The 17,870-nt window shown below is 35.1% G+C and overlaps 1 protein-coding gene across 4 annotated transcripts in view; it reads left to right on the top strand.

The window, feature by feature from the left end:
- The window catches only part of TRIP11 (thyroid hormone receptor interactor 11), a 31,761-nt gene extending 16,373 nt beyond the window's left edge, over positions 1-15,388 (top strand). For 2 of the 4 annotated variants that reach the window (XM_084288129.1, XM_084288128.1), the window contains 10 exons: positions 1,010-1,150; positions 1,373-1,566; positions 3,081-3,244; positions 3,573-3,676; positions 4,012-4,111; positions 8,997-9,078; positions 9,832-9,946; positions 10,508-10,630; positions 11,284-11,431; positions 13,476-15,388. In XM_084288129.1, the coding sequence (XP_084144255.1) occupies positions 1,010-1,150; positions 1,373-1,566; positions 3,081-3,244; positions 3,573-3,676; positions 4,012-4,111; positions 8,997-9,078; positions 9,832-9,946; positions 10,508-10,630; positions 11,284-11,431; positions 13,476-13,684 (1,380 nt within the window). In that variant the 3' untranslated portion in view covers positions 13,685-15,388. Of the gene's footprint in view, positions 1-1,009; positions 1,151-1,372; positions 1,567-3,080; positions 3,245-3,572; positions 3,677-4,011; positions 4,112-8,996; positions 9,079-9,831; positions 9,947-10,507; positions 10,631-11,283; positions 11,432-11,670; positions 11,915-13,475 lie in introns of those variants that run through there. The other 2 variants (XR_014618517.1, XR_014618518.1) reach the window with 2 other exon arrangements.
- The last annotated feature ends 2,482 nt before the right edge of the window (positions 15,389-17,870 follow it).

Raw genomic sequence — 17,870 nt, 5'->3', positions numbered from 1 at the left:
CAGTGTCTGGTTAGGTTCTCTGTGTGTTGCATGTCTTTGCCTTGCAGACCTCTTCACTCACTGACATCTTGGGCTTTCAGTTTCGTAAGCATGGAACAATTGTCTGGACTTTTTTTTTCTTCACAAATCAGAGTTCTTTTTGCAGACTCTGTGTTCACCATGGAGAACTATGAAAAATAGTGTTCAAATGTATTTTGTATGGGTGTCAGAAGATAACAGCATAAACAGCAAATTTGTGTGCAGGTTTGCAGCTCTACTGAAAACAAAAAAAACCTGTATTCAGTTTCATTTATAAATAATTGAAGCTTATAAGTATTAATGGTGAAAGAAAAGATTGGTTTACTTTTTACCAACATAATCAATAAAAATACCCGCTCTCATATATGAGACGAATGGTAAAAAGGATGCCGGAAAGTTTCAAGTAACTGCAAATGCATCCATTTATTTAGGCTGTGTACGTGAGTTGGAGGTAACAGACAAATTTCTTCATGTGCTTATCCTTTATGTAAAGCTGTAACAAATCACTTACAATGAGAAATAATATTCATTGAAATATGACAGTTGAAAATGTGGTGGATGTTGCTGCGATTCTTTGAAGGCTGATCTCTAGAACTAAAGTCACCTTATGGCTTAGTTTTAAGGGTTACTTCATGTGTTTAGTCATCTTAACTTCAGGCCAGTTGACGTGCCGAGGCAGGTGCTTCATATGTCCATGTCCTAATAAGCAGGTACCACAGAGAAAACATTCCACCCATAGCAGAAAACCTGAAAGTTTGAAGTATACTTGTGACTGTAGTGCCTTATAGGAATAAATTTTAGTTTGTTTGGTAATGTGTGAGGGAAATCACACTCAGGGAAAATACTCTTCTGGAGTTTTTCTGTGCTATAGGGCCATGGGTGTCTTGCACTTCTCCTTGTTACATTAGTATTTTCTTTCCATTCTTCTGGGCAAAGAATACATCTCTTTCAGTAAGAGTGCTGTGTTTGAAATCCTCTATGTCTTCGACAGGGCAAGACGGGGGAATTGAATCAACTGCTAAATGAAGTTAAATCAATGCAAGAAAAGGCTGTTACTTTTCAACAAGAGAGAGACCAAGTTATGGTAGCACTCAAACAGAAGCAAATGGAGAGCAGTGCCCTGCAGAGTGAGGTATACCACCAAGTAACTTACAACTGTAAGAAATAAAAAAAAATAAAAAATAAAAAAAATAAATTGCATCGTATAATATTTTCTGCATTATTTTTGTTAGCAGTAACTTGTGAAAAATGTTTGAAATCAATATGCAGGCAATATGCTTCAAAGGATGTTTTGTTTGCTTGCATTATTTATGAAAACTGATAGTACAAGCAACTTAAGGTATGTTCTACACAGATACAGCATTTGCGTGAGAAAGAGCAGCGCCTAAATCAGGAACTGGAGAGGTTACGGAATCACCTTCTGGAAATGGAGGACTCCTACACGCGGGAAGTGTTAGCTGCAGAAGACAGGGAGGCCAAGCTAAGAAAAAAAGTTGCAGTTTTGGAAGAAAAACTTGTGTCCTCATCTACTGCAGTGGAGAATGCCAGGTGATCTTTTCATTTATCCAGCAGTGGCACTGTGAATTTTACAGTTTTCTGGAGTGATACTGATAGCTTTATTTTATTGAATTAGCATTCTAGAGCATGCTAGCCAACTGAGAAAACAAAAATATATGAATTCCTGTTATTCTAAATCAGGAAAGTAATTTGAAATTTCCTTGGCAACTGTTATGAACCAAGAAGTTATTTATAATTTTTGAAGCAACTTTAGAAATCTCGGATCTTTGACAGTGCTTAGAACTAGAAACAAAAAAAAACAACAACAAAAATCCGTCAACCCATCAGTTGAACATAATTGAATAATTGAATATGTCAGAGCATAAAAGATTAACTTAATTGCCTTCAATGTCGAGGCTTTATTCACTTTGAAAGTGCATTTGAAAGTGTTTTATACACTTGGATGCACAGGTGTGCTTGTGGTACTTTGTGCATTGCTTTTGAAAGGAGTACCCATCCTTACCTTATACATTATAGCATAGAGAGGTGTATGCTGCTGTAAACCTTCTTTAACATACATATAAAGCAAGATGCATAGATGCTCTCGTAGGTAGCATAGTTAGAAAGGCTAGAGTTAATTATGGTGTTTTTTTTTATTTACCATAATCATATTTTTCAGTTACAACAATGAAAACCCAAGTATTAAAATTACTCAATGCCTGTCTTGACTCTAATGTAGGCTTGTCAGTTACTTTGAGCAAGATTACTTTTTTATTTTAGTGCAGTTGTCCAAATGAACAAATATTTCAATCAAATATATCTACGTAGCTGGAGTCTTTCCTACTTCTGAAGTGCTCAAAATGAGCTCTGCTCAACATTCTTAGCAAAGAGATTTCTGAGCTGAGCAGACTGTTGTGGAAAATGTGGAAAATTGTGAAGAAAGTTGAAGAGCTGGGAGAAGGCTCTGTAAAAACTGGCAGAATGTTTCTTAATTCTTCACCAAAACTTGAAAAATGTCTTTCAAGAAATGTAGCCCATTTCCTACCTAGTATGCACTGTTAAGAAAGACTGAAATGGGAATAAATCAAGTTCATAATAATTCTGCATAATGGGAAGTTTAATGAATATTCAGTGGTGGTCAGGATGGATATATTGAGGTCTGGGAGACTTGCTTTAGAAGTAATATTTGATAGAAAGAACTTGATACATGCAGTAAATGAATCAGGCAAGGTGTGTATGTGGTTTCTTGTTTGTTTTTTGTTGTTAAACATACTTTTCCAAAAATGGATTAAAAGATTATTTTTGTCTTTTTCTAATGCACTTCAAACAGAAGTTTGTTCTTATTTTTGGATTGCCAAAATTTTATTTCCAGGCATATTTAAAATGTGTTGCTAGGGTTTTAGTTGTTTGTTTGTTACTTTGGTTTTGAGAGGAATTTGGGGAAAAATGTTTTCATTTTTATAATTTTTAGTGAAAATTAAAGGTAGATTAATTTTTGATGTGTTTTAATTTTTATCTGTGATGACGTCCTTCATTATCTCAGTAAATAATTTGTTTTCATTAAGTCATCAAGCTAGCCTGCAGGTCGAATCTTTGCAAGAGCAATTAAACTTGGTTTCCAAGCAGAGAGATGAAACTGTGCTACAGCTCACCATCTCACAGGACCAAGTGAAACAGTATGCGTTGTCACTGGCCAACCTGCAGATGGTGCTAGAGCAATTCCAACAGGGTAAGTTTTGTCAAGAAGTACCAAAGACTGCAACACGCATTTTTCAGCTGGGATAGTTACTATATTTTGGTACTTTTAAAAGCATATAGTTACTTGGTTTTCAATTTGGTAGTTTAAATTTCAGAAGCTTTTGTCTTTTAAAAAACTTCATTAAAATTCTGGCCCTGTGAAAACCAATGGTCAGTATCCTATATATGAAACTAGAATTCCACCTCTACTTTGTGAAAACCAGACGTGATAATGCTAAGGTTTTGCAGTTGTGTATCCCCCAAAATAAAGATACTTATTATGAACTGAGATTTTTTTTTTTTTTATTTTAACCCATTAGAAGAAAAAGCCATGTATTCAGCAGAGTTAGAAAAACACCAAAAACAGACTGAAGAATGGAAAAAAAAAGCTGAGAACTTAGAAGAAAAAGTTGTATCACTGCAGGTGGGTTGAATAATTAAGTTGAATACAAATTTAATGCAAATTTTGACTTTTTTTGAGCTATTGTGTTAAGTGTTACTGTTTCAGAGTATACAGCGTTACATAGTTATTTTGTCTTCTCTGGTTGAGGGGTTGGAAACAGGATGAGACTGAAAGAAGGGCCAGCAAGGTAGCATATCTCTGAATATCCTATTTCTGAGGGTGTTTACAGTCCAATTATTCTAGAGTACAAGTGATTGAAGCCTTTGTGTCTGTTGTGTTTGATGTATGTTATATCGGAATAATCGTGATAGTGAACTCATGCTTCTCTCTCTGTCCTTTTCTTACCTTCTCTTCAGGAAAGTTTAGGAGAGGCAAATGCTGCACTGGATGCAGCATCAAGGCTTACTGAGCAACTTGATGTTAAAGAGGAGCAGATTGAAGAGCTTAAGAAAGAAGGTAACTTTTTTTTTCTCTGCTTAAAATATTCCAAGTAGCTGGGGAGTCAATATACATGTAGTGTTCTTAGAAATTTACCAAAATGTCCTTTATGAGGGAATAGAGTAATTCTGTGCCACCTTTTGAGTATTCACTCAGTTTATAAAACAATTTTAAAAAAGGTGTTTTCCTTCTGTTAGTGATCTCTCTCAAGAGAAGGCTTTCTCTTTAGACACCAAAGCCCTTGATTTAGTTCAGTGTCTCTGTAAAAAGTTTGTGAAATATGAAATGCTGTCACATTTTCCAAAATAATTACCATATTTCACATAGAGGGAGTTACTTTGAGGCAGAGGGAAAGTGTATGCTGTTGAGATGCAGAGAGAGCAGCTCTTGCACAGGTATGAGACTGACTGAAGAGATTACATGGAAGGCCTTGGACTCATCTTTAGATTGTATTTTTAGATCTCATTTCAAATAAGCTTCCTAACTGCTCATATTTAGAAAGATGCTTTCATACTCTTCTAAGATTAAGTACTCTGACATTTGATGAGCTTCATTACTTTGGATGTGAAGACAAAGCTTAGCCAGACAGTAAAGAACTCTGCCAGGAGAAACAGTTTTGAAAAGGAAGAATATTTACAGTGAGGGTGGTCAAACAACGGAATAGGTTGCTCAGAGAGGTGTGTCCATCCATGGAGATACTCAAAACCCACTTGCACACAATCCAGGACAATCTACTCTCTCTGACTGCTTAAGTAGAGGGGCTGGAAGAAGGCCTGAAGAAGTCCCTTCCAACATAAATTATTCTGTGGCTTTGTGATTCTGTGAATGAAAGGGAAAAAGAAAAAGAAAATGATGAAATCACTTAAACATAAAATCCATGATAGATACATAGTCTTCTTTTTTATAAACACCTCTAGTGTTAAAGCTGTATAGAGAAGCCTAAAAAGGCAGAACAACCTATTAGTAAAAACTGATAGCATTTCAACATATTTCTGTTTTATGGCCTTAAACTTTATTCTAATCAAAAAAGTTAAGGGTAATTTCTGTACAGTGTATTTGAATACCAAACATCCGTAAGATCTATAAGCTCAGACTCAACTGGAGATGATATAATAGGTATACAAATAACATAGCTGTTTTTTCTTACTGCATTAATTGTAGTTTTCATGACAAAGGAGTTGTAGCATTTGGTAAAGCAGGACTTAAAACTAATAATTTTGCTGGATTTCTGTACATAAATCTCAGCCCTGCTCTGTAATTCTGTCTGGAATATCTCCTTGAACCAAGAATGAAAGTTACCTCTGTCTAGTTCCATGATAGTTCTGATATGGGTGAACTTAGTAACAGTACCAACTGTCAAGGGAGTATTAAGCTCTTTCTTTACTGTTTTCCTTCTAGTTTCTTTGTTTATTGCATTTTCCTACTCCATTTTCCTAGCTGAATCCTACTTTCTCTTTTCTTCTCTTTCTGTGGATCGTTGCAATTTGCTGTTACTGCAGCATCCTCTGTTAGGGTAGGGTCCAGCTGTCACTTGTATACATGTGATTAATCTGAAGCCAGAGGAAGACTTCTGATTGCTCCCTGTAGGGGGCTCTCAAATGGGAGTTTGAAGGGCAGAGGCTTGCTCACTTGCAGGTCACTTAACAGCTCTTACCTTCATATTTTTCCCTCTATGTCTGTAGGAAATATGGGGGTAAAATCATTTAATTAAGGCTTGCTGTGGGAAGGTGCTTGTAAAGTCATCTCTGATGGATGTAGTGGTAACTCTTTGTTCTGCCCCTATTCAACTAATTGATATTCATTTTTTCTTGAAATATATTTCGTTTTCTTAAAGGAGACTTGTTTGTGGTCTTGTAATTAGTGTAAAAAGTCATTTGAAAGCCGTTGCAATTTCACCAAGAACTCTATATAAAGTTACCACTCTTATGCTACACAATTGAAAGGGCGTTTACTTAAACGTTGTTGTGTGTAAGTAAAGTTCAGCATCCCAGTGGGCATCATAGCAGTGATCTGAGTTCACATGTGAATTTTACAGCTTTAAGTAAATTTCAAGCTGCTGCATGAATCATGTACCAAATCAGTAGATTTATTTTTAATTGACTGATCTTTATATCTCTGTCTTGCTAAAGACATCACAGTAGAAGTCTTAGAAGTTTTCAAATACCCTGGATTGAAAATAATTCTGACATAGGCAAATAAGGCACCATTAAATGGGTAGCTCAACCCTACTGGTTAATTTAGATAGCTAAACTAAATTAAAGCAGGGGGGTAACAAGTTAATGGGTTTGAACTGCGAGAGAAAATTGGGTCTCAGTATTCTATCAAACCATGCTGTATTGGCAAGCAATTTACTTGTTTAAAAATGTGAAACAGGATTGTTGTATAAAGGAAACAGCACTTTAATGTTGTTGTAGAATAAATCATAATTTTTATTGAAACAGAGACCACTCCATTTTCTGTATTTACACAAGAAAACATATAGTGTCTTATTGAAAATTGGCCAAATGCATTCCCAGACAGAGTTTTGTTGGCCAAATCTTTTGAAGGATTTCTTTATGGATTTTTTTGGCAGGAGAAGTGATTTTAATGGAAAAGTATAAGATGTACCAGATGCAGTTTTCTAGATTGCCATAAATGGTTAACAAATTATTGGAGACTGCTGTAAATGTCTGGTTTACAGCAGCCCGTGCTGAATTTTGGCTCAAGTCTTTTTTGTTATTCAGTCTCTTCACACACAGAAAGTATGTGTTTAAGTCCTTTTCAACTGTAAGATGCTGTTTTAGAAGGAAATATTCCATTTAAAAACTATTTAATTTAGAGTTGTGTAATCGCTGTGGGTGAATGTAGCCATGTAACTGTCCTTAAAAGACAGTCCTCTTCGATTTAAAAAAAAAAAAAAAATCAGGAAAAAAATATAGAAAAGTCTTAGAATTAACATTTCACTTAAATTATTAATTGCTTTTTTTAAAAAATAATTTTGTAGATTTAATTGGGGAAAAAAAAAAACAAAACACTTATCTTGCTCTGTAAAGCAGTAGCAACATCATGAGATTTATTTAAACCTTTTTTTCAGATGCCATTTCTCTGAGTTTTTTTTGTGCTGGTGCCATGTTGTTAAGTTACTGGTATTAGTAGTTTAACTCTTATTCCTTTGAATTCTGTGGAGACCCAAATAACTCAAACTCCATGTATGTTCCTGCAACTGCTGTTATTCCATAAACATATTGGAACTTTTTTAATTCAAATTTTGGGGACCTGCTTAACCACATTACAAAGTAGCATAATTTTAAGTAACATTCCCAGCATGGCACTTGTTTGTTCTACTCTTTATAGAAGTCATGTTTGTGAAGTAAAGAGTTCATTTACATTTCTGGAGTATTTGAATAGGACAATTAGTTTGTATCCATTTCACAGCCTAGTTCTTTGTGTATATACCAAAACTCCATTCAGGTTCTCATGGAGTTACTAGTGTTGAGAACCATGTTGTGTCAGCATAGCTATGGCATGCATTTATTGAAGATTGAATGTCACGTGGAAATGAGAGTGGAATGTTTCTCATGCATCCCAGGTGATCTGAAACTTATAAAAATTCCTAAAAGTCACCTTTCATCTTCCCTTGTCTCCACATTCTCTCAAGAAAAATAGAATTCTTTTAAATAGCTATAAGGTATCCACTCATTTCTACAAAGGTGTTGAGGCTTTTTAGAAATAAACTATAAGGCAGATGCAATAAAAGTATACTTTTTCTATGAAGCACTTTTAATCCACGTGAACACAAGAGGTTTTGAAATAGTAGGAAGATTAAGTCATTCAGCGGCTTTTCCATAGGGTTTGAAAACATCTGAAGGATTCAGCATTATGAAGGGAGGGGAGAAAGCTCATACAACTGCAGCTTATACAAGTTTGTCTTCACATTGAGGGTCCTTATTATGTTGTTCGGCTTGTGTATGTTATTAAGACTTGTGCTTTTATTAGGAAAAAGTAACTTCAAAGATACCATCTTGCAGAACCAGAGTTTGCTGAAAAAAATATTTTTGCTGTTTTGAAGCAAAAATTCTTCAAAAAATTCTTTGTACCTTGTAACTATCTGTTTTCTTGTCTGTGGGCATTTTGTTATGAGTGTCCTTAAATCCTGTGTTAGGGAATAGTTTTTTTCCTATCAGCTTTCACTCTGTGCTTCTGCGTAAGTTTGTGTAGACCTGAATGTCAGATATTTTTATCCAGTTTCTAATGTAGCCAGATTTTACAAAGACAAAACTTTGGGTCTTGTATCCTCAGAGTCAGGATGTTGTAGAATGCTTCCAGTAAGTAAAACCTTTAGGAGAATCTCTTTCTTCATTACTTTTTGAGTTTAGTGGGAGGTCAGGGGAAGCCTGAGTTATTGACAGAGAATTATCAGGGTAATCAAGTGTATCCTATATTTAAGCTGTCATATAGTCTGTGTTAGTGAAATTTTAGAGAAATTGTAGAGAAATTTGTGCTAAGGAATAATTGGACAAGAGGGAATGTATTTGAGGTTAAGTACTGAGATCCAAAGACCCAATAACAACATACGATTTATAATCAAGTTATAAAAAGGATTAAGGATTGCCACCATAGAATATACACTTTTACCAAGAACATCTTCCCAGTTCTGTGTGATATAGGTGGAACAGAGCAGCTCATCAGACCTTATGTGGTTGATTTCTATTCTGGATGTTTCTGTACTGTAGCTTTGAGTATTGTTCTGGAAATTCTAGCTTATGAATTCAGGTAATAATCACTTACTGAGTTGACACTTTTTTAAGAAATCATGTTGATGCTGCCTAAAAATATGTGTTAGCATATCTTGATAAGTGTGTATTGTAACAATACATTTTGAAGCAGTCTGTAAATTTATTTGCTTTGACCTAATATTTTATAGGAGAGATCAGAAAAGAAATGTTAGAAGATGTACAAAATAAACTAATGAATCTCATCAACAGCACAGAAGGAAAAGTGGACAAGTAAGTCTCATATTATTGTAGATTTCTGTTACTGCGCGTGATGTGCAGATAATGTAACAGCTGTAAGAGTGGTGCAGAACTGAGCTTCTGTATGTAAGCTTGTAATGTGCTTTCGTTATCTTTACATTTTTCAATTGCTTGGTGATTGTGAATAGTTATCTTGATTATTAAAACCAATGTGTATAAATTTATATTATTGATGTGTTTAAGTGGAATTACACTTCAATAGCATGAGCTCTGAAAACGGAGAGTTCTAGTGAACATCTGTTACAATGCAACCAAGGTGTGAATGGCATCACCTGGATGCTGTGCAATTTGATCTCTCAGTCTTTTTGTTCTTTCCCTGTGTTAGATCTGAACCTAGGATAGGCAAATAAGTTCCCCTGCTCCCTTCTTAGGTCTTATTTTGGGTCTGTACATAAGTATCTGCTTAAAGGTTCTGAGTCAAGATTTGAGAAACTATATTTTCCTGCATTGTGTCTCTAGCATCAAAGCCTGGTAATGTACAACTCAGTTTCACCTTACTGCCTTAGAGTATTTCTACTTTTGTCCAAATTGCAGCTCTTTGTTTTAAAAAGTGTTTTAACTTGGAGAGCAGAGAAATCTGTGAGGTTCCCTTTTAGTTCTTTGTACTGGCTTGTTTATTTGGGTTATTGTAAATTAGGTAAAAGTAAGGAAACACTGATGCATTTATTCCTCTTATCAGCTGCTACTTCAGAGCAGGCAGTGTAACAAGCTTCCTTTGTTTTGCAGGCTCCTGATGAGAAATCTCTTTGTTGGACATTTTCATACTCCAAAAAATAAACGTCCTGAAGTGTTAAGGTTAATGGGAAGTATCTTGGGAATAAAAAAGGAAGAACTTGATCAGGTAATGCTTCCTGAAAATTAGGCTTCCTTCATTTGCAGTATGCTTACCTGAAAATAGAATGACTTGCTACTAAACTAAATGCGACTGTCCTGGTACTTCCTGGGGTGAAGTGTGTTTTGTTTGTTTGTTTGTTTAATGTGGGACACACTGTTCTTAATGGAATCTCATGATAACTGTATTTAATATGGATTTTGTCTTCCCGAGGAACACTAATGCAGAAAGGAAAGGATTTAACTTTATGGTGTTGCACATAATAGCTGTAATATGTTGGTTAAAGAAAAATAAGACAGTTTTATATGTACCACTAGGTATTGTGAAGAATATGGCTTTTATATTTTTACACAAAGAGTTAGGATTTTAGACTGCCAGTTTTCAGGAGGGAGAGAATGAGGTTTTGATAATAATTGAAGTTTTTATTTATCTGTAGGATTCTGTGGGATTCCCACATCATTTGTAGTGGATAAACATAAAATGAGAACAGTTTTTGCAGTTTTTTATCTGCTGCTTTATTTTTTGTTTCCTAACTTTTTTTTTTTTTTTTTTTTTTTTTACACCTTCTAGTTACTATCTGAAGAACAAAGAGGAGTTACAAGATGGGTGACTGGCTGGCTTGGTGGAGGAACTGGGTCAAAGAGTGTCCCTAATACACCTTTAAGGCCAACTCATCAGAATGTTTTTAATAGTGTAAGAATCAATCATGTACTCTCTGTGTTTGAGTAAAGAACTGGAGCAGTTGTGTATTAGTACTGAAGTTTGGTTCCTAAGTATATTGAGCTTAATGTACCGATCCTACTGTACCTTGAAGAAAATTGCACAGTCATAAGCGTTGAGCTAATACAAAACTCTGATTACTGTTCCGCTGGCTCCTGGGATCAATGACTTCTTCCAGTATGGACTATATGCTATAGTATCATATTTTGATGACAATGTTCCCATTTGTCCTTTAAATTTCACTTTTTTTTTTAATTCAAGACATTTTGTCAAACGAAAGCATTGTTGGAGGAGTGATTTGCTTGAGTGTGGACACAGGAAGTACTTGTGATGTCTGTAGCATCATAGGTTTCTTGAAACAATTGACTTAAATCAATAATGGAACCATGGTGGAAGTGTATGTGTTATCTTTAGACTGTATGAATTTCACATAAATGCCATTCACTGAGACAACAAAAACTTTGTATTTTGAAAATAATTTACGTTGTCCCTCACTAAGTAGTACTTTAAATACCAGTACAGAGTTCTTTGGAGCCTGCTGACAGCTTTTGTTTTTTTTAATGTATTTATTTTTAACTTAAGTTCTGTTGAAAAGCATGTAAAATATAACTTGTACCATCTTGTAGTCTTTTTCAGAATTGTTTGTGAAATTCCTTGAAACAGAATCTTGCCCAAGCCTTCCTCCACCCAAGCTCTCTGTTCATGATATAAAACCTTTAGGAGCAGCAGGAACTGGTAAAGCTGGCAGTGTTCCATCCAGCAGTCAGATACAAGGTACGATCTAAAGAAATATTGAAACTTTACACAGATATAAATAACTTACCATAGAGTTTTTGAGAGGACTTAAATGTTTCCGTGATTCCTCATCTGTGAAGTATGATTTTTATTTTTTTTTCCATTGTGCCTTCCCCCACAATGTTCTACTCTCTCTCTTCTTTCTCTCTATTTTTTTCCTGCACTGGCCACCCTCTCTCTTCACACCATACCCCATTTCCTAAAATGAACACTGGAAGGATCAAATTCCCTTTGATACGGAAAGCTTTAACAGCACCTTTTAAAGCTAAACAGACAACTTCATATGGTGTAGTGGTGAACCCAGCCCTGATTTTCAGCATCCCTGTTGATCAGCTTGGGTCTCACTGAGTGAAAAATGCAAGTAATACCAGCCTTGTAGTGCCTCTCGCATATGTAGAACCTGGTCACTCAGAGAGAACTGAAGTAAAATCAGCTAAGTACCTGGCGTGATTTGAAATCTTTGTAAGCTGTGCATGAGTCCTTGACTTCAATTTTTCTGAGGCTGAGAGCAGTTATGTTTTTATTTTGCATGGTAAAATTTATAGTTTTTGGCTCTCATTCTGATTCTATAAGGAACTGTGTACTTTATATAAGTAATATAGGATTGAAATAATCAGTTGAAATGGACCAGGTTGTGCTGAATTTTTCACGTGCATTCTGGACTTTACTCTAATACAGTCCTGCTGATTTGCAGAAGCTTTTTTTGCTTGAACCTTGTAACAGCTGTACTCATGGGGGAGAGTGAATGATGCATGACATGTATCCCCAAACCTATATGTAATATATATTACATATATATATAATATATATGTAATATATATGTATTTTCAAAGCATATATATATATATGCTTTGAAAATACATTTTATTTCACATAAAGTAGTTGGATGTTACAAAGCATAAACATCTACTTTGAAATACCGATTTATCTCTGAAAGCAGTGTTTACTTTTCTAATAAACCAAAATTTAATTTAATTTTCTTTTTACTCTTCTTCCTTGTAGTTTAAGAGTACAATTGGTAAAGTATGCTTTTAAGCTATAGAAGTACTTGTAATTTACCTATATGAGCCAAACCTTCTGGCTTGTTGATGTGTTTTAAGTTTTTTGGTTCCTGGAAATAAACCATATGGTAGTGGTTTTAAGTATCTACACACAAACACATTTATGAGAGTTATGATGTTTATATGATTGTAGATCTCTTAAAACAAAAAATCTGAATAAAGTCACTCATCCAACTATTCATTGTGACAAGGGAATTTCAGTTCAATTTCTGCTGTATGTCTGATGTAGGAATCTTGAGAACAGGTTACATCTGGAAGATAGGATTTTGATGGGGGAAGGTGAGAAGGGGCAAGTTGATTGTTAGATTAAAATCATTTAGGAACAAAGATAATAAAAGTGACGTTTTGACAAATAAGATAACAAAGATATGTCAAGACTCACATGTGACTTAGCCCTTGTAATGATAGATTAAGTTCTTGCTTCAACCTGACCCTGGGGCAGCTTCCCCTGTACACATGGAGTGGGGAACCAACCTGCATGCTGTGTTGTAGTGCACGTACAAGGGCCCTTATGTCTTGGCATAGTGCTGGAGCCAATGTGACAGATACTCCGTGTCTGGTTTTGCATGGGTGAAGGGAACCCCTCTGCACAGGGTGTTTGTGTTCCATTTCACAGAGCAAGTGTCTTGGTTTTCTTTTGCATAGCATGAGGTGCTGCAAAATTTCAGCTGCCAACAAGCACAGGTCCTGGAAGTGCCTTGGTGTAACTGGTGACCTGAAGTGTAGATGTAGGGAATGGTGAGCAAAAGAAGCCATGGCAGATGTGATTCAAGGTGAGAAAAGAGAGAGAGAAATAAGTATATGAGCTCATCTGCAGTGCACAGAAAGAAGATAAGATTTTCATGTTTGCAAAACTAATATGCAGTTGTAAAATTTGTTTCATGGCAAGTGCTCTGAAATTGGGTAGGGTTATTAAAACTTTCTAATGAAGTGATGGCTTTTTTGTTTGTTTTACATTTCAGATTCTGCAGTCTCAGGAATCAGCAGAAGACCAGATGCAAATCCATTTCTAGCACCTCGATCTGCAGCAGTGCCTCTCATAACTCCTGCTACTAGTTCTGGACACCTGCTTATGAAACCTATCTCTGATGCCTTGCCTACTTTTACGCCACTGCCAGTGTCCCCTGATGCCAGTGCTGGTGCTGTACTGAAAGACCTCCTGAAACAATAGATGATTTTGAATCAATACGATGATAGCACTTTAAGGAAAATGAGAACACTATGCTGTATATAATTTACCACAGTGAGGCCTTCTGTAAAAAGTCATATAGTTGTTTGCAATTGTCTTGTTTTTCTTTCTTTTAATTACAAACTAACCAGTGCTTTGGAAATTGAAGGAGCTGCGTTCTTGGTAGCAGGTATTCGTTTTGAGTAGGGGTTAGATTTTGTTGCTAGACTGTCACAAGATAAATTGAAGGATTTTTAACCCTTAGTTACACTCTGAGTCATTTCAGTTACCTGTATATAGAAAGCATTACTTTTTGGGTGTTGAGATCCATTTTTCCATTAAAATAATCTGCCATTGGCAGTGGACCTTCAAGAACCAGAATTAAAAATGAATAAATAAAAACGCCTAGCCAAAACTCATCTTATTTGAGGTGCTGAATGAATCATACGAACTCCAAACAGTGAGGCAGTGAATATATGGGAATGTGGTTACTGAGTAACTGCAGTTCCCCCCCAAGCTACACAATTTCTTATACTTAGTTACATTAAGATATGTATCTCTTGCTTACAATATTGATCATGTTTGGGGGCATTTAAGGCATATTAATCTGTGCACAAAGATTAGAGGTTTTTTCCCCAAGCCTAACAACTGCTTTCAGTAGTCAAACTCATCAGCACCAAGGAGTTAACTGTGGAGGTGAGTGCTTCATTTCTAGTGGTGTCTGTGTGATGAAGAGTGGATAATATAGCAAAAGATAGATTCATATATATAAAGATACTGTACTCTAATGCTCTAAGATGTATATTTGACGGACTTTTTATCTTGCTGGAATTTGTAGATTCAAATACAGGCTTAAAGCTTGAAGATATGTATAAAATTTAAAGGGAAGAACATGCTTACTTATCCCAAATGTGTAAATAGGTCTTTGTAAGACCAAGGCCAAAGTCAATTATTCTGTAAATTTTGCTGTGATAACTTGTACACATTGTTGGCAGGTAAAGGATGAAGTTGCATACTAAAGGATACAAATCATCTTGCAAAAGTAGTGAATCTGAGGTAAAATATCTTCATTTTAAAATGTGTAATTTCTAAACCTTTTTATATGCCATTCCATGTTTAGTCAGTGTTAAAAGATAACTGTTGTGCAAGTTCTATATTAGAACTGTCAACCTTCTCATCTTCATTGAGATCCTGGATTAAATTGTTGTAAGACTTGTATTTAAATAAAATTAATCACTGAAACTTGTACAGAATCAACCAAAATAACGCAAGAAATCTGCATTTATTTATATAAAGGTCAAATAGTGAATTTCTTTTGTTGCCTTGAAATCTAGTGAAGTTTGTTTTAATTACTGTATTTACCTTGAGAACTGCTTGAGTTCCTTTTCTCCAGTATGTCAATGCTTCATTGAAGATTTATGCAACCCTGGAAAAGTAGATTGACCATATTGAATTTTTATTTAAAAGTTTTTGCTGCCTTGTAGACAAGGTAATAAATTTGGCAGTTTGACTTCTGATAGAATAGCAGCAACAAGTAGTGTACCAAAGTATATTCTACATTATGTAATAAATGTAATGAGAATTTAAAATTGTGTCTGCTGGGAACATTTCTGTATGGTACTTCAAATGTACATCTTCATTTAAACTATTGGACTGGAATGGGTAAACTCTTTTTCTATAACAAATATAAAGAAAATTGAAATCGGATGGCTTCTATGCAGTCTTGTTCTTGTAATCATGTTTATTTGAGGATATGCAGCTGCTTCAGAACAAAGTTGCTTTTTGGTAAGTCAAAGCACAAAGAAACGTTCACATTTAAAAATCAAATGGATTACATACTATAAACTGCAAGTGGACTCATGCTGATAACTATCCTCTGAATGTAACAACTGAGCAGATCTTAATAACTTCAGTGTATTTTTTTTTAATTTACTTGCAGAGAACTTAATATGTACCCATTTCTCTTCTAGGAAGCTTTATAACTACCAGTAAATAAAACATGGTGAGACTGCTTGTTTCAGGATTCTGTAAATCAGCTCCATTTATACAGTAAGTTATAACAGTTTGAGGAGGGCAATCTAAAAGCCACACAAAAGTATTGAAGAACTTCAGAGTTCCTTGCTAGGCTACTTTGGAGAGGAGAAAATCCTCTATAGGAGGGATAGAAGAGGCTTAAGTCCTAGGAGAAGTGTTGAACTAATGATAAAATTCGCCTTGCTTAGAGGTTTCTGCTCTAGGGCTTATTCTACAATTGCATCAGTGGGTTTTATTGCTGTGTTAGAGATCAAATGTACTCAGTGTTCCAGCCAGTGCTTTCACACTGAAAAGTGTAAACTACATAGCCTTGATTCTTTTTCTTAAGCCGTCTCACAGATTATAATAAACCTTCAAGAGTTGTTTTTACTGAAAGATTAGTGGAAATATTTTTTTCCTCTGATTTTTCTTTTGTGTTTACTCTGTGCTTGACAACTGTTTTGTATATATTTGCCAGTTTCCCACATGTAAGTTTGTGACTCATGTAGTCTATCCTGTTAATTGTGCAGGTCTTTCACACAGAGCAAGGGGAAAAAAAAAAGCCTTTGTAGAATATGAGCAGGTGCAGTAGCTGGAAATTCTTCCTTATCAGTTGTTTTCATCGTGTTTTTGTGAGGAAAAAGGGTGTGGTGCTCGTATTATTGGTCTCATGGGCTGTTGGATATCTTTAGTGTGAAGGTAACAGAATTCTAGTAAGGAATGGATATAGCAAATTTGCTACTAAGGGGAAAATAAGGGTTGGGATTTTCTATTCTACTGTAGATTGTTTCATCATTTCATCTTCCATCATGAATGAACGTCATCCTGCATTGAGGCATTCCACACAAAGAGAAAGAAATAACTGACCGTTGTAATTATTATAGTAGAATGATGTACTTTTTAATTAAAAACCTCCTAAATTATTCCACTTAGTCACAGACATACAACATATAATGAATGACCAGTGAAGAAATATTTTTTTTGCTGTGTTCGTTCCCAACTTCCATTTTATTATTCCTTCCTATTCATGTTCTTGCACATTTCGCGTTAATAGTTACTACTAAGGCAAGCTACAAGGAAAACAGGGCAGTGACTGAAAACAGCTGAAGAGACAGTGGAAGATACTACTTTATAAGTATTTCATTATCCCCTACCTCATGAAAGCCTTACAGTTTTAAGCCACGATAGTCTTGTTACTGCTGGCTTTGATGAGTTTCTTGACACATTACATTGTAGAAGTTCAAGAGTAATTTTCTCAACTGGCTTAATCAGACATACTTGTAAATTTGATGTTGTTTCCTCCCAGAATATCCTAGTTTAGGAGCAGATTTAACTGGAATGAAATTAAATTCTTACTTTGTCATGTATTTGAGGAAAAAAAAAAAGACAAACATCTGTTTTAATATGGAGAGGCATTAATATACTGTGGAAATAGCAGGGATAATGGCTTCATGCACTCTTTCAAACATAAGTCTTTGATTTATTATATATTCAAATCAAAGTAGTCTGCATCAATACACTTTTGTCCATGTTTAAAAAGATAAATATCTAAAACATATCCTCCTGTGTGTGCCACAGTTATGGCAGTGCTAAGAGTAAGGCTTGAGGAATTAAAAAATATAGTATGCATTTGCTTTTTTTTTTTTTTTTGCCTTTTTTTCCCCCTTTCAGTAAATTAATAGTTTGTTTCCTTAAGTAGTTGTCTTTCAGATGGAAAGTTTCTAATTAACATTTCTAGAAATAAAGTATAAGGATGAGCAGCCTACTATTTTTGTTCTTTTGGTTTGTGCCATTATATACTGCTGAATTTGTTTGCAGCCCTGCAAAACTTAAATATGGAAACCAGTCTGCAATTTAAAAATAAATAAATAAAGGAACAGACAGCTGCTGGCTTGATATTTAAAGAGGAAAAATAATTTGTACATAGCATGTTGTTTACAGCAGTAGCAACACTGAACCTTGGTCTGTTGTATTTGTCTTAAGCTTATAGAACAGCATGACATAATATATTTCAGTATCTGAAAGCGTGTATCTAACACTGAAATATATTTTGTAGCAAGTAATATTTAAAGGGTATTATCAGCATTATGTGCATAAGAATTGTGCCTTTGTTTGCTGGTTGTATTAGATTTATTGCAAGGCTAATTTAGATGAATTTATTCCAAATCAGGAGCAC

The sequence above is a fragment of the Netta rufina genome (assembly GCF_964035555.1).
Source record: "Netta rufina genome assembly, chromosome: 5".
In the NCBI taxonomy this organism is placed as follows: Eukaryota; Metazoa; Chordata; class Aves; order Anseriformes; family Anatidae; genus Netta; species Netta rufina.
The sequence above is the reverse complement of the archived record's forward strand: the minus strand, read 5'-3'. Positions and strand labels throughout refer to the sequence as shown.